This window comes from Trichechus manatus, unplaced genomic scaffold (assembly GCF_000243295.1).
Source record: "Trichechus manatus latirostris isolate Lorelei unplaced genomic scaffold, TriManLat1.0 scaffold00007, whole genome shotgun sequence".
Lineage (NCBI taxonomy): Eukaryota > Metazoa > Chordata > Mammalia > Sirenia > Trichechidae > Trichechus > Trichechus manatus.
The window spans coordinates 26,071,796-26,093,997 of record NW_004443943.1 but is presented as its reverse complement, the minus strand read 5'-3'; the positions used below and the strand labels follow the sequence as shown (position 1 = coordinate 26,093,997).

General features: G+C 44.0%; 1 protein-coding gene across 1 annotated transcript in view; it reads right to left on the bottom strand.

Moving 5' to 3' along the window:
- The window catches only part of CNNM1 (cyclin and CBS domain divalent metal cation transport mediator 1), a 63,659-nt gene extending 41,817 nt beyond the window's left edge, over window positions 1-21,842 (bottom strand). The window contains exon 1 of the mRNA XM_012557885.2: window positions 20,285-21,842. Coding sequence (XP_012413339.2) covers window positions 20,285-21,842 — 1,558 coding nt within the window. The remainder of the gene's footprint in view (window positions 1-20,284) is intronic.
- Window positions 21,843-22,202: the final 360 nt, after the last annotated feature.

The following is a 22,202-nucleotide window of genomic DNA, read 5'->3' as shown; positions in this document are numbered from 1 at the left end:
AAAAAAAAAAAAAAAAAAAAGAGACAACTGTATTCCTTTAGAATCAACACTACAAACAAGAGGACATGTGGCAAACAGAAAAGTCATGTTGAGCTGTAGATGCTGAGGAACAGACCAAGCTAAGCGACCTGTTCTGCACACTTTCAGTCTTAAGACAGGTCCAAATCAACTTGGGCACTGGCAAAATCATCCTTCCAGTTGCTAAAAATCGTCAAAGTAACAAACTTTAAGCCTGCTAATTCCAAGGCCTATTGTATCTCATAGTCACTTATCTCACGGAGCCCTGTGGTGCAGTGGTTGAGAGCTACGGCCGCTAATCAAAAGGTCGGCAGTTTGAGTCCATCAGCTGCTCCTTGGAAACCCTATGGGGCAGTTCTACTTTGTCCTATAGGGTCGCTATGAGTAGGAATCGACCCGACTGCAATCATGAAGCTAGAGCAGACGCAAAAGGTAATTCTTTAAATAGAAAACACTGAATGCTACTTTATGAGGTATTTTCACGTCTCTTGAGCATACTACTGTGGCACCGAACATCAACAGATGGAAAATCTTTGGGCTGAGTTGAAAGGTAAAGCAACAGTGAGTTTTACGGCAATGTGCTTTCTAAAAATAAAGGTTGCTTCTATCTCTGAGTTGTAAAGAACATACTTTACTCTGGATGCACTGGTGTCCTACTTTTGAACGGACAATGCAGACTCTCTGGCCTCTGGCTTGAATCCCTGCCATGTTTCTGGTGTCCAGCCTCTGCAAAAGCCCAGCCCTGTTCTGATGGCTTGGTTTGCTGACACTTGCTCTTCCTGAGTTCCGGCAGCTGTGGGTTCCTTAAGCCTTGGTTTGTTCCCTCAAGCCTTAACTACTTCCTCCCAGCCTCTGGTTTACAATCTCTAGCTCCAATGCTGTCCACACCCAGTGAGACACAAAGTAGGGAACACACACTATGGCTTGAGCCTTGTTTGGGCCACAGAGTTAGGATGGTTTTGGTTGGAAACGGGAAAGTAATATGGGCTTCTGAAACATCAGGTGTCAGAGTCATACCGCGCCAGGATTAAGTCATATTACAGCCCTCCATCTTTCCTCTATTAAACAAGGCCACTTGGAGAGAACCTCCACTCCACTGGAATGCATTTCACCTAGCTCAATAGTTCGTAACACTGGCTGTGCATTAGAATAACCTTTCTAATCTACAAGCTTTAAATAAATTCCAAAGACTGGATTCCATTCTTAGAGATTCTGATTTCATTGGTTTGAGGTGAGGCCTTGGCATTAATAATTAAAAATATTCCCCAGGTGATTCTAATATTCAGTCAAGATTGAGAACTGTTACTTTTGTTTTTCATATAAATTTTACTGTTTTAGGTGAAAGTTTACAAAGCAAACTAGGTTCCCATTTGACAATTTCTATACAAATTGTTAAGTGAAAGTAGTTGCATTTTCCACAATGTGTCAACATTCTCTTTAATTACGTTCTGGTTGTTCCGTTTCCAGTACTGTAGTTTCCCTGCCCCCTTATCTTCTCATTTTTGCTTTAGAGTAATTGTTGACCCTTTGGTCTCACAGAGACGGTTTTTTAATGGAGCACCATATTCACAGATAATAGCCTTTATTTTGTGTGCCAATCCATTATTTCTCTAAAAGATGAATTCTGGGGGTAGTAGCTTCGGTTCAAGTTTTAAAGAGTATCTCAGGGTGACAGTCTCAGGGAATTCTCTAGGCTCAACTGGTCCAGTAAGTCTGGACTTCTTAAGAATTTGAGTTCTGTTCCTCTGCTGTTCTGTCAGGGTCCATCTGTTGTGGCCCTGATCAGAAGGGTTAGTAACGGTACCCAGGCACCATCTACTTCTTCTGGTCTCAGGGTAGATAAGGCCATGATTCATGTAGGCTATTAGCCCTGTAGACTAGTTTCTTCTCTGAGACTTTGGTTTTTCTTTTTTCTCTCTTGCTCTTGATGAGTAGAGACCAATAGTTGTATCTTAGATGGCTGCTTGGAAGCTTTTAAGATCCCAGACACTATTCATCTCACTAGGATGCAGAACATGAACTTTGTGATGCCAATTGACTGAGCTGTCCCACAAGACCAAGTTCCTAAGCCTTCAAACCCAGAAAATCATTCTTGCAAGGTATTTGGTTATATCTGAGAAGTATATGTAACTGTATCTTCTACGAATATATTGTGTCCACACATATATCTGTACTTACATTACCTTGGTTTTTAACAGTCGTTCTGAAATTGTAGTCCCAGCATCAGCAACACTTGGGAACAAATTAGAAATGCAAATTCTCGGGCCCCACCCTAGACCTAATGAATCAGATTCTCTAGGGTTGGGGCTCAGGTGATCTGTGTTTTAACCAGAGCTTCCAACTTGTATGATTCAATTACTGAGGTAAATGAGGGCAGCATATACCTTGCATAGCAACCAAATCAGTTGCTGTGGGATTTTGAGCCAAGTAGGAAACAAACAGTGGTGCCCTGCTCAAAGATGGCGGCCAACCTTGCTGCTTTGAATGTGCGTCCCTCTTCACAGTCCTGCCAATAATCCAAGGTCGGCTGCCATCTCTGAGTGGGGTACTGCCGTTTGTTTCCTACTCATGTCAAAATCCCACAGGCAGCTGATTTGGTTGCTATGCAACACTTATGCTGCCTTCATTTACACTGGCAATTACTGAACCATTCTGAACCGGTTCAAAGCCCCAGTTTTAACAAGCCCTACAAGTGGTTCTGAAGGAGGCATTGTGCAGTGGTTAAGTGTTCGTTTGGTAACTAAAAGGTCAGTGGTTCAAACCCATTGGCCACTCCGCGGGAGAAAGATGTGGCAGTCTGCTTCTGTAAAGATTACAGCCTTGGAAACCCTATGAGGCAGTTCTACTCTGTCCTATAGGGTCGCTGTGAGTTGGAATCCACTCGATGGCAACAGGTTTTGACAGGTGGTTCTAATGCAGGCTAAAGTTTGAGAAGCACTGATTTATAAGGAGGCTCTGTGGCCCTCTGGGTTATTGTCTGATGACCCATTAATGGGGAAAGGAAACAAGCCCTGAGATGTCTAGTAAATCCAGGTCCCTTCAGTGCACCTGGTTTGAGGGTCACAAGATGCTAACTACTCACAAAAAGACAGGAAAGAACCTCCTGGCACAAAGGACAGCTGTAGTAATTTGTTGACATGGAGCAGAAAGTACTTACTGACTGTTTAATGCTGGGCTTGAGCAGGGGTTTCTTGTGTACCAATCACCTGTGAGACAGGCTTGAGGTACTGCACTATCTATTAAACTCTAGATGTCTGACGTCAATAAAATTTCCCACTACTGAAAGCCAAACTAGGCTTTTCTTTTGCCCCAAGAATCCAAAGGGCATTCCTAGCACTGGCTACTACTAGTGCTCTGCATGAGATTCTATCACATTACCACCTAGTATCAACATACCCGAACTACAAGTCAGATTGATTAGAAGGGTGACTACGTTTTCAGACATTGCCTTTAAAGCAATGGTTCTCAGTTGGTGGTGACCCCCGCCCCCCGTAGACATTTGACAATGTCTGAAGACATTTTTGGTTGTCACAACTGGGGGAAGGGGTACTACTGGTATCTAGTATGTTAAGACCAGAGATTCGGCTAAACATCCTACAGTTCATAGGACAGCCCCCCCACGACAAAAAATTATCCAGCCCAAAATGTCAATAGTGCTGAGCTTGGAAATCCTGTTTTAACAGCTAGAAAGTTAGGCAATGACATCACAGCTGTAATTGGTATTTGAAGAAGTGAAATATCCTCCAAAGGTCTTTAATAAATACAGCCTCATCTGCTTGTTTAGGTACCTTGACAGACAAGAGTTCTCAAGGTCCCTTTTTAGCATACCTCTTATACTTCGGGGGGGGGGGGAAGCAAAATAATTGATTTGCTTTCTCTCTCTTTCAAAAACAGCTACAGCACTTTGGTAAAGTAAATGTTCCCAAGATAAGATACAGAAGTGAAGAGGAAAGTGTACTTCTTGGAAATTGGGAACTAAGGAAAGTAGAAATCATTTTATGGTTTTATGGTTTCTGCCTCACTTATGACCTTCAGCTTGCCGAGTACAGTGGCTTTTGCTACATTCTCCTCCCTGGGTCCCTGCAGCATCTTTTATTCATTTGGAAGACAGTACTGAGTGCCTCCTTTTGCTTATCTTGGTCTTAGTGGCTCTACTATTTGAAGTGTGTTCCTTGGAGCAGCAAGCATGAACATTACTTGGGAACTTGTTCAAAATGCAAATTCTCAGGCTTCACCCTGACCTACAGAATCAGGATCTCTGGGTGGGGTCCAGAGAGCTGCATTTTAACAAGTTCTCCAGGTGATTCTAATGCACAGTAAAGTTTGAGAAGCACTGCTCTAGACACTTGATACTCAAAGTGTAGTCCTTGGAACAGAAGCAACGGCATGACCTGGGAGCTTGCGAGAGGTGCAGAATTTCCCGCCAGCTCTCTAGATCAGAATTTGCATTTCATCAAGATCTCCAGATGATCCTTATGCATGTTAGAGTGTGAGAAGAACTGGTCAAGACTATTCTGCTTTTCTTATCTGTATGAGTGGTATTTTTCTGCTTCCATTGTAGATTCTTTACTTTATCCTCATTCCTCACCTAGAGATAGGCACTTATTAAAGACTCTAGCTCAGTGATTCTAAACCCTGGCTGCATATTGTAATCACCTGCGAAGCTTTAAGACCTATCGATGCCTAGGCCCCACCCACTGAAGTTCTGATCTAATTAGTCTGGGGCATGGTTCAGGCATTAGATGTTTAGAATTTCTTCAGGTAATTCCAACGTGCAGTTGCAGTTAAGAATCTCTGCTCCAGTCCTTAATCCTCTGCACTCATCTCTCTCTCTCTCCTCTCTCGATTCAAAATCTCAATAGAGCCCATCACTTTAAATATCATCATCACTCAGGGGTGGATTATCCAACAGGCAAGGTAAGCACGGTGCTTACCTTGCTTACCAGATCATCTATAGTGAACAATTTCACATTTTTTCACCACATCAAAGATTCTGCTTCTAGGTATGGCTGGCATCTCTCTCTCGCCCAATCCCACAGCACCTTCCCACAGAATCAAAGCTTCTTTTCAAATTTACAGTCCCTAACAGGGATGGATTACCCAGTAAGCAAGGGTAAGCACAGGCTTGTCAAAATCACTTATCCAAATAGGAACTCACCATCTTCAAGACCTACTATCCCAGCTTTTCCTCCCTCTTCACTACAGTGAATGGCACTATCAATTTTCTAGTTACCGCAAGACAGTACACAATACTGGGGAAGTCAACACAACTTAACCAAGGCAAGGTCATGGAAGCTTTACTGACACATCCAAACTCCCCAAGGGACCAAATTACTGTGCTGAGGGCTGGCGGCCACAGTCTCAAGGGACATCTAGCTCAACTGGCATAATATAGTTAATAAAGAAAATGTTCTACATCCTAGTTTGGTGAGTAGCATCTGGGGTCTTAAATGCTTGTGAGCAGCCATCTAAGATACTCCACTGGTTCCATCCCTTCTGGAGCAAGGAAGAATGAAGAAAACCAAAGGCACAAAAGAAAGATTAGTTACAGGACTAACGGACCGCAACTACCACAGCCTTCTACCAGACTCAGTTTAGAGCAACTAGATGGTGCCTGGCTACCACACCACCTGCTCTGACAGGGATCACCATAGAAGGTCCCAGACAGAGCTGGAGAAAAGTGTAGAACAAAATTCTAACTCACAAAAAAAGACCAGACTTACTGGTCTGACAGAGACTGGAGAAACCTTAAGAGTATGGCCCCCGGATACCCTTTTAACTCAGTACTGAAGTCACTCCTGAGGTTCACCCTTCAGTCAAAGATTAGACAGGCCCATAAAACAAAACAGGACTAAATGGGCACACCAGCCCAGGGGCAAGGACAAGAAGGCAGGAAGGGACAGGAAAGCTGGTAATGGGGAACCCAAGGTTGAGAAGCGGAGAGTGCTGACATGTCATGGGGTTGGCAACCATGTCACAAAACAATATGTGTATTGTTTAATGAGAAACTAATTTGCTCTGTAAACCATCCAAAGCACAATAAAAAAACCATAAAAAAGAAATTTTTTTTCTACTTACCCAGAGCCATAGCCTAGGAGTCATTTTTTACCTTCTTTTCGTTTGCTCCTATTTAGAAAAAGTCCTCACATTCTTCCAATTCTTCTTTCTTTCATTCATTCTTTCAAAAAGTATTTATTGAATGCGTACTACATGCTGAGCACAGCTATAGGTACTAGAAATGCAGCAATGAACACAATGAACAAAAGTCACTTTCCTCCTGCAGCTTACATTTTAGTTACATGGGAGTGAGAGATACCAAAAAATCCAATCTATTGTCATCGAGTGGATTCCGACTCACAGTGACCTTATACGGCAGAGTAGAACCGCCCCATAGGGTTTCCAAGGCTGTAATCTTTATGGAAGCAGACTGCTACTTCTTTCTCCCATGGCACAGCTAGTGGGTTTGAACTGCCAACCTTTTGGTCAGCAGAGTGCTTTTAGCCACTCTGCCACCAGGGCTCCTAGTGAGAGACAATGAACTAGATAAATATGTAAAACATATAGCACAGTGCTAAGGGGAAAAGCAAAGCAGGGAAGAACCATAAAGGAGTGTGTGAAAGTGTGAGTAGTGTCACAATTTTCGATAGGGGGTGCTAGGGACAAACTCCCTGAGAAGCTGATGTTTGAATAAAGATCTGAAGGCAGTGAGGCTGAGAGTCCCTTGGATATCTGGGAGAAGAGATTAGGGAGATATCCTTGTAGTAGAACAAGGTGCAAAGTCCCTGAGTTGGGAGTGTAACTGATGTGCTTTAGGGATGGCAAGGAGGCCAGTGTGCTTGTTGTAGAATGTTCAAGAGGGAAGTAGTAGTAGTAGTAGTAGCCAAGGTGAGGGAAGTTAAAGGCTGGGAGAGATGCAGATGGGATAGGACTTTGCAGGGACAGAGTAAGACTTTGGCTCTTACTCTGAGTGAGATAAAAAAGCCATCGTGGGGTTTTGTTTTGTGCAAAAAAGTGACACGATATGACTTAACGTTTCAAAGGATCTCTTTAGCTGCTGTGTTAAGAGTAGAACAAAAGTAGACAGAGGCAGAAGCAGGGAAACCTGTTAGAAAGCTCTGACAATAATCCAAGAATGCAAGTAATATATGACTGGTGGCATGGACTAGTATGGTGCCAGTGTAGGTGGTGAGATGTAGTTGGATTCTCTAGCTTACAGGAGGGACTGAATGTGGCACAGAAGAGAAAGAGGTTTTGGCCTGAAAAACTAGAAGAATGGAACTGCAATTTACTGAGTTTGGGAAGACTCTGGGAAGAGTAGGTTTGGCAAAGAGAGCAGGAGCTCAGTTTCAGGCAGGTTTAGTTTGAGAGGTCTTTTTGACCTCCAAGCGGAGATGTCAAGTGGCAGTTGGAAACAGAAGTCTAAAGTGCAGGTTAATGATATCTTTGGGAGAATTAATAAAATACCAAGGGATTAAGATTAACAGAAAAGAGAAGAATCCACACACTGACTCTGAGTCACTCCCACATTTAGAGGTCATGGAAATTCAACATTCGTGCAACAAATATCTGATCACCTTCTATGGCTCAGGTACTGTTCCAGGTGCTGAGGATACATCAGTGAATATGATGTAGAAGGACCAGTAAAGGAGACTGTGAACGACTGTCCGGAAAAGTAACAAAGTCTCAGAGATGTTTACCCCTTCCAATTGCCAAATGTATAGTCCTTAATTTCCATAGCCTTATCCTATCCTCAATGATTGTACTGATACCCTAACCAAGTTTCCTTTTGGTCTTTCCTACTCTAATCTACCCTATCCACTAAATCTAAATTAACTGTCCCCAAACACCGCATCTACCAGATTACTCTCATCTCAATAACATGTGCCAGTTTCCAGGGAGAATCATCTCTGAACTCTTCATCCTGGCATTAAAGGTCCTCCTGGCTTTTGGTGTACACTTTGCCATCTTTTCCAATACTTTATCATATACACTGCGTTTACTCCCTATTAAGAAAATAACTGGTCCAAGGATACTGAGCTCATAAATGGTACAGCCAAACTTTGAACTCAGGAAACTCAATAGGATCCACCCTGGCTAGGGTTTGTGGAAATCTTCAAAACCCAACTAAACAAGACTGGATACTTTTAACCCAAGACGGCCCAGAAATATGGGCTGGATCAGAGAAAGGACTTGTTGTACAAGACAACTAGCTATACACAAATTATTTAACAAGATCAGTGAGGTCAGAGGCAAACGGTGGTATGTCTTAAGTGCTTTGTATACATTATCTTTAGCCTTCACAGTAAAATTGCAACATAGTGTCCTTATTCCCATGGAAGCTAAGACTCAAGAGTGGTAGCCCTAGTCACAAAGCTAGTAAATGGAGGAGCTGAGATCTGAGCCCAGGTCTTTCGGACTATGCCCACAGCTCCTTGGTCTGGGGCAGCAAGTTGCAGATGTAGGTTCTTGGTTCCATTTCTGTCACTAACATTGAACAGGCTGTTTGTGTCTCCAGATCTCAAATGCCTCCTATACAAAATGGCGATAAATAATACTGACCTCACATATGTAGTGAGCACAAAATGAGTCACTGTTTTGGAAAGATCTTTGGAAATGTAAAGGCTTTGCAACTATAAGGGATTATCACTGCTATTTTTTTTTTTTTATTTGTCCTTTCTGAGCCTCAGTTTTCTCAACCTTAAAATTTATGGATGAAAACAGATAAACTGAACTTCATCAGTATTAAAACCTTCTGTGCATCAAAGGACATTATAAAAAGTGAAAAGACCACACAGAATGGGAAAAAATATTGATAAAGGTTTAATATCAAGCATATATAAGAACTCCAACAACTCAACAACAAAAAGACAAACTACCCAATTAAAAAATTGGCTAAGGACTTGAAGAGACATTTCTCCAAAGAAGATACACAAATGGTCAATAAGCACATGAAAAAAAATGCTCAACATTATTCATCATCACTGTTGTTGTTATTGTGTGCCATCGAGTTGATTCCGATGACCCTACAGGACAGAGTAGAACTGCCCCCATACGGTTTCCAAGGAGCGGCTGGTGGATTTGAACTGCCAACATTTTAGTTAGCAGCCTGAGCTCTTAACCACTTCGCCACCAGGGCTCCTTATTTGTCATTAGAGAAATGCAAATCAAAACCACAGTGAGATACCACTTCACATCCACTAGGATGGCTGTTAATAAAAAAAAAAAAAAAAGGAAATAACAAGTGTTGGTGAGGATGTGGAAAAACTGGAACCCTTGAACATTGCTGGTGGGAATGTAAAATGGTACAGCCATTGTGGAAAACAGTTTGACGGTTCCACAAAATGTTAAACATAGAATTACCACATGACAGGGACACAAACAGGAACACGCACACCAATATTCACAGCAGCATTATTCACAAAAGCCAAAAGGTGGAAACAATGCAAGTGTCCATCAACAGGTGAACACATAAACAAAATGTAGTATATACATACAGTGGAATATTACTCAGCTATAAAATGAATGAAGTTCTGGTATATCCTACAACACAGATGAACCGTGAAAGCATATTGCTAAATGAAATAAGCCAGAAACAAAAGGACAAATCTTGCATGATCCCACTTATATGAAACATCTAGGATAAGCAAATTCATAGAGACAGAAAGTGTATTAGAGGTTACCAGGAGCTGGGGGAAGGAAAAAATATTAAAGGATGGACCCAGGTGATCTCCACAGTTCCTTTGCTAGTGCTAAAACCCTATACTTTTTAAGTCTAAACAGTTCTGGGCTATGAAAAGTCTGGCTTTACAGGATGCTTCTTGGTGATGATATATGATATCTCAGAATTTTAATAGTACCAATAGTCAGAGCCTCTTGTGCTCGAAAAGGGCTGTGAACTCCTAATGTTTATATCTCAACATCGAAGAACTCCACTGGAATGGGAGAAAAAGACACTGACACGGGCAAGGTGGTTTTCATCTATACAATCCACTCAAATCACTCTCTACCAAGTCATTAGGAAGAGAAACACAAAGATGTTATCCTGTGAATCCTACAATAATCCACCTTGATTAAGAATTAACCAAACTCTTCCTCTAGTTAAAAGAAAAAAAAAAAGCTGCAGTTTTGTAGCAATTGTTCTGTTCCACTTCATCATAAATCAAGTAACCAACACATTTATCACAAAGAAATGTCTTCAGCCAGTAAAGGCAATTATAAAAAAGCCAAATGTGTCATCCAGAGCACCATGGTAACCAGCACCGCCAGGGCATGAAAAAATAGTTGCTAGTCAGTAGAATATAAGCTGGTTGGCAGTTTGGCTTGCTAAGCAGCACTGTAAAAATAGCAGAATAACCATCCACTATGCGAGGGCTGATTTTGCATAGCTTTGAATTTGGCCCGAGAAGTAACTGTCCTAGGTCCCAACACCAACCCCATGCCCTAGGCTCTCAGTCGAAGTCTAAGTAATCGTTTTTTCAACCAATATTTATTGCAGCTTATTGTATACTAGACACACAACTCTCAACATGTGTATTTGCTTGGTTTCTCAGTTAAATAGAAACCGGAAGTGAGATATATACAAAAAGTGGTTTTGTGAAGAGTACGGGTGGGGACCAGGATTTGCTTGAGGCAAACTCAAAGAGAACTGATAGCTAACAGTCAGAAGACAGAGAAAAGTAAAAAAAGGAGACAGAGAACTGCTTTATAATACAGCATAAAACAGCTACATTCTCATGACCATGATCCTGTGTCATCAAGAAAAGATTAAGTTATATTTAAGATCCTCTGTTATAGGGTTGCTATGAGTCAGAAAGGAGCCCTGGTGGCACAGTGGTTAAGCACGCAGCTGCTAACCAAAAGGTGAGTGGTTCAAACTCACCAGCTGCTCCAGAGAAGAAAGATAAGGCAGTCTGCTTCCGTGAAGATCACAGCCTTGGAAACCCTGTGGGGCAGGTCTACTCTGTCCTGTACGGTCACTTAGTTGGAATTGATTCAAAGCAATGGGTTTTACGAGATAGAATTGACTCGATAGCAATGGATTTGGTCTTTTTTGGTTAAGGCAGGAAAGAATGGGTATAAAACATTTTAGAAATAGCACCATCAAAATGGCTAAAATATACAGCTTTGGTATTTGAGATGAATAAAAATTATTTTTGATAATTACCTCATTCTACCTAGTTCCCTATTTTACTGGAAGAAAAGCAGCATTTAGATATAGTGTCGGCTCCCTTTCTGCCTTTGTTTTTCTAGTTCGAGCTCCTGCCTCAGCAGGAATGTCCTTTCTTTCCATATTTGCTTATCAGAGTCCCTCTCCTTTCAAGGCCAAGCTGAAATTCTACTTCCCTCAAAGAAGTTTTCCCAGATGCTCCTAGGGAATTATTTCTCCCTTCTCCTTTCACCTACACATGCTGTCTGGATGCTCTTGCCTATACCCCAGCCTCCTTGTATCATCATTTCCACCAGGGCCCTTCCTCCCTTCATGCTCCTCGAGGGCAGGGTCTTTCCCAAACTTATGCCCACGTCTGTTTGTCAAAGCCCTGGTACCGTGGCATTCAGTCAATGTTGCTGAACTGAGCTGCCCAGATAATATACATAATTGCTGGGGGTAGAGGGAGGGTTGGTTGGTGGAGGTGGCACTTTTCTGAATGGATGCTACCCAACCCAGAAACTCTGCATGGCACCCACACTGGCCCTCCGTCCTCCGAGCTTTTGCACATCTACTCCCTTCTCCTGGGAAACTCTTCTTCCTCTTCCTGGTGAACTATCCTTTAGGGCTCAGCTCAAGTATCACTTGGGTAAGGGGGAGGTCTATCCTCACCCACAAGACCAGATCAGGGCCCCTGTTATATGCTCTCATAGCTCCCTATGCTTTTTCTTCAAATCACTTATCACAGTTTGTTATTTATCAGTTAATGTCTATCTCCCTACTTGACAGCAAGCACCAAGAAAGCGGAATGAGATCTGTCTTGTTCACACTGTAGCTATCCCCGGTGCCTGGCACAGGCCTGACACAGGATAATGATCATTCAACATAGGAAAGGAAAAAAAAAAAAAAAAAAGAACCTCAATTTGGAAAGGAACAGACAACAGAAAATTAAAAAGAAAGGTTGAGAGTTGTTGTAGGTCCCAAACAAAACCTCACTGCTGTTGAGTTGTTTCTGACTCATAGCAACCCTACAGGGCAGATTAGAACTGCCCCATAGGGTTTCCATGGCTGTAAACCTTTACAGAATCAGACTGCACATCTTTCTTTAGTGGAGCAGCTGGTGGGTTCGAACTGCCAAGCACTTTAACCACTGTGCCACCGTGGCTCCTTTATTATACGTCCAGGGGTCCCAAAACATGGCCCTAGAGGTAAACCAGCTCAAGAGAGTCCCAGGAAAACCCACAGACCTTGCCTCTGAGTCACTTAAGTGCTTTAAGGGAGATAGAAACACAATCAAATACATTTGGTTGTTAAAAAATGAAATTGAGGTGAACTACGATATTCTTCAAATAAAAGAGAACTCACAAGGTATGATAAAAAGAGGAAACAGAATTTAACTGCAGCCTGTGGGGTTTAGATAAGATAAAAAGTGTGACAACGAAGGTTGTTATCCTCTGGAAAAGATAACTAAATCTAAAAAAGAGAAACCAGAGTTAGGTTCTCTCTCAGGTATTTCAGTGTCCCCGTCCAGCGCAGATGCAGTCCAGCTCAGATGCTATTGCTACCTGGCACTTCTTTTGCCAGGCTGGAAAAAAAATATTGATTTTAAAACAATATTACAACAAGCATAATGAAAATTTTTAAAGAAAAATAAACCCACAATTTTACTACTTTATATAATCAATTATTTTCACTGTTTCCTTTTGTTCTTTTTCCCTGTACTTGTTTACCGTTTGCTCTATTATTTAGAAGGTAAACATCTCATTCTAAGTTTTACTAATTATTTAGCAATGTTTAACACATTTTAAAGTATACTGCATCTAATTATACCAACTGAGTGAAAATACCTTTTTGTTTCTTTTATGGAAGACAAAGAATGTAGCACTAACGTTCTGGCAGGTTTTTATAGAATGAAGCAATGGAATAATTATTCTTCCCGCTAAAAGAGCTCATACCAGAATTTGGAATGATAAAGTAAAACAATGACATTTTCTACCAGATTATTCTTCAGTGAAAAGGTTACACTGTATGTCTGCACCAGGATCACTTACTGGCTGGTTGGAGGGACCTTAGGCAACAGACCACATGTGGTTGGGCCAAAGATGGAAGCAAACACCTTCAAGGTCCATAATGGCTGATCAGCGTCTGTCTTGTTCACCACTGTAATCCCAGGGCCTAGCACAGTGCCTGGCCCAAAGCAGGAGTTCAAGATTTACTGAATGAATAAATCAATGAATGAGCAAAGGCTGATTATGAAAATGGCAATAGGCTCTGCTAGTCTACACATAGAGTAACTTGGAATTACTCAGGTTGTGCTGTCTTTTTTCTTTAGGAAGATGGAGTTACTAACCCAGCAGAGCTAAGGTGTTTGATTTAAACACCAGAGCTGTGGTGCCAGAGGCCTTTGACTTAAAAACAAAGCTTTATCCCTTCCCCCTGTTGTCTATACAGGGGGTTGGTTTTCTCCTAAAACCAACCGAATATATAGAGTAGTAACTTTTAACTTTTTGAAGAGACCTGGTCGTGCACTGGTTAAGGTGCCTGACTGCTAACCGAAAGGCTGGCAGCTGGAACCCACCAGCCACTATGTGAAAGATGTGGCAGTCTACTTCTGTAAAGATTTACAGCCTTAGAAATCCTATGGGGTTGAAGCAGACTGCCACATCTTTCTTCCAAGGAATGGCTGGTGGGTTCGAACTGCCAACTTTTTAGCAGCTGAGTGCTTAACCACTGCACCACCAGGGCTTCTTACTCATTAAATCAGTCTTCCCAAAAAAAGAACTCAACCATGAGAAGACTGTAGGAAAATAATAACATCATATTAGAAAACCACTCTTGGAATTAGAATAGGGTATTTTATTTGTGGTCAATGGTAGGACTGTGGGTTTTTCCCCTTTATTTCAAAGAATTTGATTAAGATCATTGTTATGTACAATATACATGTTTTGCAACATATTTTTAATAGAAATGACAAAATAGTAAAATTGTTACTATCTCTGTTATTATCAGTTATTGGATGATTAATGTCAGGTGATTTTGTATTTATTTTTTTCTACGGTTCTGTATTGTTCAATTTTCTATAATGAACATGCAGTATAGAAAGTTATAAAATTCAGTAAAAACTTTATAAAAGCAAAATACGCCACCTAACCATAGTTACTCTCTCTTCCATGTTCCCATTGCATTTTTATGTTTCTATTATAGCACTTTCCTTTTAATGGTTTATGTACAGGTTTGTCTTACCCATATACTTATATACCAAGACATGACTTGTGAACTGCAATATTACCGAAAATTAGGGGGAACAGGGATTGTATCTCATACACTAATCCTTAACACAGGCTTTGAAACATGAAAAGAGTGAAATAATTATTGGCACAAATACATGTATCCAAAGAATCAGGGAAACAATATACAAAACATTTTTCTTCTAATGTTTAAAATTTGACTTGTTCTGCTACATGGTCCAAAATGATTGGCCTAGAGACAATTAATGATTCATTTACTAGAGTTCATTATATTAAAGGTTAACTCCCTCAGTCATTCATTTAGTCATTCAACAAACATTCATTGAAGAATTACTATGTATCATGGAAACCCTGGTGCGTAGTGGCTAAGAGCTATGTCTGCTAACCAAAAGGTCAGCAGTTTGAATCCAAGAGGTGCTCCTTGGAAACTCTACGGGACAGTTCTACTCTGTCCTATAAGGTTGCTATGAGTCAGAATCGACTCGACGGCAATGGGTTTACTATGCAGCATATCCATTGTTAAGTGCTGGAACCACAAAGATAAATAAGACAGTTTTTGTCCTCTAGATACTCATTATATGGGTGGAGGCACTTTTAAACAAAGATTGATAATAACCCAAAAAACCACTGCTGTCAAGTTGGTTCTGACTCAGCAACCCCATAGGACAGGGTAGAACTGCCCCATAGGGTTTCCTAGGCCAGAAGAATGAGCAAATCTGTCTCCCTAGAAACGAGGATGGCGAGACTTCGTCTCACATACTTTGGACATGTTATCAGGAGGGACCAGCCCCTGGAGGAAGATATCATGTTTGGTAAAGTACAGGGTCAGCAAAAAAAGAGGAGGACCCTCAACACGGTGGACTGACACAGTGGCTGCAACAATGGGCTCAAGCATAGCAGCAAATGTGAGGATGGCGGAGGACCGAGCAGTGTTTCGTTCTGTTGTACAGAGGGTCGTTGTGAGTCGGAACCAACTAGACGGCACACAGCAAGATCGACAGTCTTTAGAAAAGCAGACCACCACATCTTTCTCCCACGGAATGGCTGCTGGGTTCGAACAACTGACTGTTCAGTTAGAAGCTGAGCGCTTAATCACTGTGCTACCAGGGCTCCTATACTGACAATACAACTTGTTTATTCAGCAACAGGGATATATACATGGAGCAATTAAGTTGGCCAAAAACGGGGTTTTCAGGAGACATGCCCCAGAGAGGGTGGTCCTTGAGCTGAGTGTTAAAGGAACTGCTGGAGTAGGGATTAGTCAGTCAGGCAAAGAGTATTTCTGGTAGAGAGTATAGCATGAGTAAAAGGACATAGGCAAGAAAAAGCACAGTTCGGTACTGCCTGAGGATAAAGGTGTGGCAGGGAGTGGTAAACGATGAGATTGGAGAGGAGGGTAGGGAGTAGGTCATGAAGGCACTGCAGGTGGCATTACCAGCTTAGACTTTACCCTGCAGGCAGTGGAGAGCTACACAAGAGTTTTCAGCATGCAGTGGTATTATCAGAGATCACTGCAGCGGCATTGGAGAAGATGGATTTGAGGGAGACTGAAATTTGAAGGAGCAAAACTACTTAGGAGGCATTTGCACAAGTGAGTAATAGACTTGTGTTTAATAATCATAGCTAATACCTATTTGGAGTCCTGGTGGCACATGGTTAAGAGCTTGGCTGCTAAACCAAAAAGGTCGGCAGTTCGAATCCACCAGCAGCTCCTTGGAAACTCTATGGGGCAGTTCTACCCTGTCCTATAGGGTCACTATGAGTCAGAATTGACTCCATGGCAATGGGTTTCGTTTTTTTAAATACTTACTTGCATTTATTACAGGAGAGGCACTAAATAAGCAGTATAATGTTTTATTATCTTACTTAATATTTCAAACAAACCTATAAGCAAGTACTGTTATTATCCTCATTTTACAGCTAATGAAACAGACATAAACAGGTTAAGCAACTTGCCCAAGACCAGGATTCAACTCAAGCAGTCTGGCACCAAAGCTCAACCTCTTAATCATTATCCCTTTTGTTTAATTTCTGTCTCTTGGAATAGACCAAAAGCTCCATGCAGACAGGGACTATACTGGTATTCTCCATTGTGCCTAAACAATAGGTTCACAATAACTATTTGTTGAATAAAGTAACAACCTAAGTGGAAGAAACAGTGGACTGAACTATGTATAATAATTATGTACATTTATGTAAAATTCAAGAAATATTTTGGATGTAATATTTGCCAGACTCTGGTAATTAACAGGATGAGGGTGGGGGATGGAAGGAGAAGTTTCCAGCCTGGGAGACTGGGGGCACAGCTGTGCCACTAACTGGGGTAGAAAACCTAGGAGGAGGAAGAGGAAAGATTCATTGTGGTCAATGGAACAACACTAATTATTCAGTACTTAGGGCTGGCCTCGCTCAAGCATAGAAATATAGTCGAAGTTAGCTATTTAAAACCATTTATTCAATAAATATTTATTCATCCCCTAGCCATGACGGCCACTGTGCTAGTCCTGGGAATACAGAGGTAAATAAGATTCATTCTCTGCCCTCAAGGAACTCACAGTCCAGTAGAGAGAAACACTGTTCCCTTTTGTCAAGCTAGCATGCTGGCTGGAAAGGCCATTCTTCCTTTTCCGACTTCTAAAGACATGTAACTCATAAGATGGACAGAGATAAAACCCCAAATGGACAAATGGCTTTGGAGTCACATGATCTGGATTTGCATCTTGGCCTTGGAATATACTAGCTGAGTGATGAGTTTGAGCAGGTGTCTTACCTGTAACTCTGCAAAGTTGTGATGAGAATCAGGTAAGAAACTGTAATGCAGAAATGTTTTGAGTGAAATATGCATGTTAGCAATGATTGTAATCATAAAAGCTACACTTCTAACCTGCAGAAGTTAGAGGTGAATCAGCCATGTGCAGCAAGTCAGAGGTGAAAAGGCTAGCTCTGAACCCTGTGGGTGCCAGGAGTTCTGGGGGGATTAAATCAGACTGGTGTAGTGAAAAAAAAACAAAACAAAACAGGTTTTGGGGGTCTGCAGATCTAGTTCCAATCACAATTCAGTCAGTTATCAGCTATGGAAAGTTGAGCCAGTCAAGTAATTGATTTGACTTTTTGTTTCTTCATATGTAAAATGGAGTTAATGATACCTACCCGGGAGGATTGTTCTGAGTATGTAAAGGGCTTGGCATGGTGCCTGGCACCAGCTGTTGCTCAATTAACGGTAGCTGTTGTTCTATTAACACTACCATTTTCCTCTCCTACCTCCTAAGGGATCTGTTTAGGTGGTTAAGTTGCTTGAGATGCAAGGAAGTGAGGGAAACAGAAGGGCTATTATGACTTGCTTAAAAAGTTATTTTTAAAGGTAAAGAAAAGAAGTTCAACTCTGCTGTCTTCTCCTAACCAGTGGTGCAAACAGAACTAAAAAAACGACCACTGTATTATGACGGCTTGGAGCCTGAGAACACTCACCTTGATTATTTCTTTTACTTCTATCCTAAGGAGATCTACAGTGCATTGTTAATAAAGGGTCTCTGAAACTGATGCTTCTCAAACTTTCACGTGCACACTAATCACCTAGGGTTTTATTAAAATGCAGGTTTTCATTCAGTGGATTTAGGGTGGGAGCTGAAATTTTGCATTTCTAATAAGCTCCCAGGTGACCACAATGCTGATGGTCCATTGACCACACTCTGAGTAAGCAGCAAGCTCTGAAGTATCATGGAAATATCTTTGTTAGCTCAACCCTTCTCTGGCACGGTGCTCACTGTAGTGAGATTTAACCTGGCCTGCTTCTCTTTAGTGATCTACCTAACTACGAACTGTTAATAAGATACTAACAAGTCTTTTTCAGAGCAGATTTAGAAATTCTACAAGGACTCATTTCAGATGAATATTGAATTTTCCGATCAGCTTACTGTGTGTAAGGAATTGTGCAAGGTGCTGAGGATACAAAGGTTAATAAGCCGCAATTCCTGCTTCTATTGACTGCTCTTATTCTAACACTGCATGCCCGCTAGGGTGTTACCTTCCTGAAGGCAGTCTCGTTTTCTTGTCTCCCCATCACCTGCCACTGTATAGATGCTCAATACTAACGAATGAATGAGTTCACAGGAGTTTCATTAAAAATGTCTTCCAGCAGCACACGAAAATGATTATCTTAACTGCACTCTATCTTAACGATCAATGTAATATTATTGTTACTTCATGGCTTTTACGCCCAGATTCAAGACTTCCTTCTGAAGGGCACATAAAATGTAAGAATAATTTTAAGAGTGGATAGATGAATGTCAGAGGCCAGTGGGAACTAGTCAGGCAACGATTGGGGGGCAGAGACAGAAGAGGGTGAGACAGTAGACCAAACTGGGCTAAACGAGTTCCCCTCCCCTTCTCATGATACCAATGCAAAGTCTAGGTCTGTTCTCTCCCCAGATCTGAGGCTGAGAGTAGCTTTTAGGATTTTTTTACCCCTTGCCAGGCTTTCCTTTGATGTTTAACATGATTTCACTTGACTAAAAATATTGTGGCAGAAAGAAGACTGTATGCAAAACCTAAAGAGTATCTAAAGTTAATGAGATTGAATTTTTGACAAAAAAAAAAAAAAAAATATATCAAAAACACCCAAACGAGAGTCCTGCTAGTTACAGGGGGCTACATTTGAAGCCTGATTCTAATGCTAGGAGATTGATTTATTTTGTTTTTAATAAACATGCCAACTCATATGTACAGATGAGTGTCTCTCTCAAAATAGTCATTCTGGAAGGTTCTACACTTTTTTAACCATGTCACTGCTCTCAAATCATTTGTGAAACTGCTTTCAGGGTCTGTGAGAAAGTCTTCTGGATGCTCTCAGTGGTGACTCCTGAAGGTAGATTTGATCTTCAAAAACAACCAAGGGTCCTTCTGGGCCAAATCTAGTGAACTAGGGGGCCCAGTCAAACTGTGTAACGCCAAGAGGACTGGCTCTAAAGCATCCAGGCTGATTTTTCTTGGGTGAATTATACTCAACCCTAGAAGACAGTTTCCAAAGACAAACCCCACACATGAAGTAAGCATGCTATAAGCATGGCATCAAGCTTGAAGTTAAGGGGCTGGTAATTGCTCTGAAGGAAGCCCCACTTATTCAGATATGCAAATGTCCCAGTGTCCCCTCTCCCCAGAATATTTTTTCAGCTCTAGATCTACCCTACCTCATGGGACCACACTTTTCAGAAGAACAAGGACCCCACTGCCTTACTTAACATTTAATCCCCAACCTGGGAACTTGATGTGTGTTGAATGAATGGCTAATGGACGTTAAATATGAGGGAAGAATTCTAAGGTGTGACTTACTCTATGTGATTCAAAGGGCAGAACTAGGACCCAGGGAGAAGCCCTGGAGGCAGATGTCTGCTCTAGGTAAGGAAGATTGTGTCAGCAGCCGGAGCTGTCCAGCAATGGAGTTAGTTTGCCCTGCAAATGGTGAGCTTCCAGCTCTGGGAGGAATTTAAAGCAAAAGCTGCTTGTTAGAGGAACCTGTAGAGGAGCCTCCTGTAATGGGTGGGGAGCTGTTCCAAGACCTTTAAGGGCCATCCCCAGAGTCCAGCCTCCACAATATCTGACAGCAGATTCTGAAAAAATACTGTTGGAATAGAATGAATGAGGAATATGGAGCATCTGCGTTCCAAGTATGTTAAGAGGCCTGGGGCTCAGCTGCAAAGAACGTGGGGAGAAGTGAGATGAGAACAGCCAGGGAAGGCATGAGGTAGGGCCTTCTTTGAGTCTTGGGTACCACAAGAGAGAAGTTACTTTGGGTACCTGAAACCTCCCAAAGTTATGAAAGGTTAATACCTTTGACGGGGATCAGAGTTGGAAGAGGAAATAAACCATTGCTCACCCTTCTTAAACTCCTCTAGCACTGTGTCCAGCCGAGTATCATTAAAGACGCAGTGCAGGGGCCGGTTGTAGAAGCGGGTGACGGTGAGGAGAGGGGTGCAGTCGTCCGGGTCCACGAAGGCCAAATCCTTGACAAACAGAATGTCCACAATGTTGTGCCGCTGGTCGCCCTCGTACACCGGGATGCGAGTGTAGCCGCTGCGCAGGATCTCTGAGACCGTGGCGAAGTCGAGCACAGCGTCAGAGCGCAGCATGAAGCAGTCGCCGAGGGGGGTCAGCACCTCCTCCACCACCTTAGTGCGCAGCTCCAGGGCGCCCTGGATGATGTTGAGCTCCTCCTTCACCAGGTCACTGTAGGGGTCTGCAGCCCGCAGCGTCTCCAGCAGCTTCTCCCGCGTGTAGAAGGTGCTGATCTCCTGGCGCAGCGCCCAGTCCAGCAGGCGGCCCAGCGGGTAGCACACGGGGAAGGCGGCCGCCATCAGAAGCCGCGTCAGGCACACGCTGTGCGAGGCGATGGCGAGCCCATGCCGCGAACACACCGAATAGGGGCAGATCTCGGCGCCCAGAAACACGGCGCCGGTGCACACGAGCGCCGGCAGCCACGGGAAGTGAATGCCTGCCTCGCTGTAGTCGTCCCCAGTGCTTCCGACGCCCGGCGGCAGCGAGGCGTACAGCCAGCCGGCCAGGGCTGCGTTGGCTCCGGCTTGGCCCAGAAGCAGGGTGCAGAGCAGATGGGTGCCCCTGCTGCGCACGGCCTGCACGCGGCGCGCCTGCTCCTGCTCGGCGGCCGAGCCGCTGTTCCGCAGCACCCGTAACTCCACCGGGTCCAGCGAGAGCAGGCTTAGGCGCAGGCCGCTGAACAGGGCAGACACGGCGAGCAGCAGGAGCGCCCCGAGTGCCCGCAGCCACGCGGGGAGCAGCAGATCACCGTCCCGGCCGTAGAGTCGCGGCCGGACGCGCAGCAGGAAGCCGCCGGCAGCGCCGTGGTGGTGCCAAGCGCGCCCGTCCCAGGCGCACAGCGAGAAGAGCTTCCCGCCACCGTCCACGGCACTCTGCTCCGCTTCGCCCTTGCGCAGCTCCCGCACCCGCACCTGGACCAGGGCCGAGCCCGCCACACCCCCGGGGCGCAGGGGCCCCAGGACCTCCACGTCGGACGCCCAGTCGCTCTGCTCGCGGCAGCGCTGCGGCCCTGGGGGACGCGTGGGAACTGTGTTGGGCGCCACGCCGCTGCCGCCCGGGGGCTCCTCGATAAACACGATCCGCGGAGCCCAGTCGCCGGTGCCGTTTTCCCCCGGGGAGAGGGTGGGTGCAGGGATCCGCGCGGCGGGCGCCGCGGGCCCCGGCTGGAAATAGACGCGCAGGAGAAAACTGGTGCCTTCAGCCGCGCGTAGGGTGCCCCCCTCCAGAGACACGCGGCCTCCCGCGGTGTCCTCGGGCCGTAGTCCCAGTAGCCAGGCGGCCGCGGCCGGAGGCCGAGGGGACAGGGAAAAGAAGAGCAGGAGGACGGCGCCCCGGCTGCAGCAGTCCCGGAGCCTGACACCCACCGCCGCTGCCGCCATCCTGCACCCGGCGCAGCTGCACGTGATACTGCAGAAAGCAGAGCAAGAGCTGGAGAGAGGAGGAGCCGGAGCCGGGAACCCGGCCCCAGGCGGGTTACCACGTGTACGCGCCCTGCGCGCGTGGGTTGGAGACCGTGGAGCTCAGGTCCCACCTGGGCAGGAGGTCTGTGCTAGGAGCCGGAATGGCCTCGCATCACAGCACCGAACGTATCCCTGACACACTTCAGTATATCTGAGCAGCAGCACGGGGAGGACTTGGCTTGGAAAAAGGCCTCCGAATCCAGCAGGAGGGCGCCCCTCCACGAACTGCTACCCGGCAGTAATTCCCTGCTGGCCCTACGGCTTCCCCCATTGGCCGGG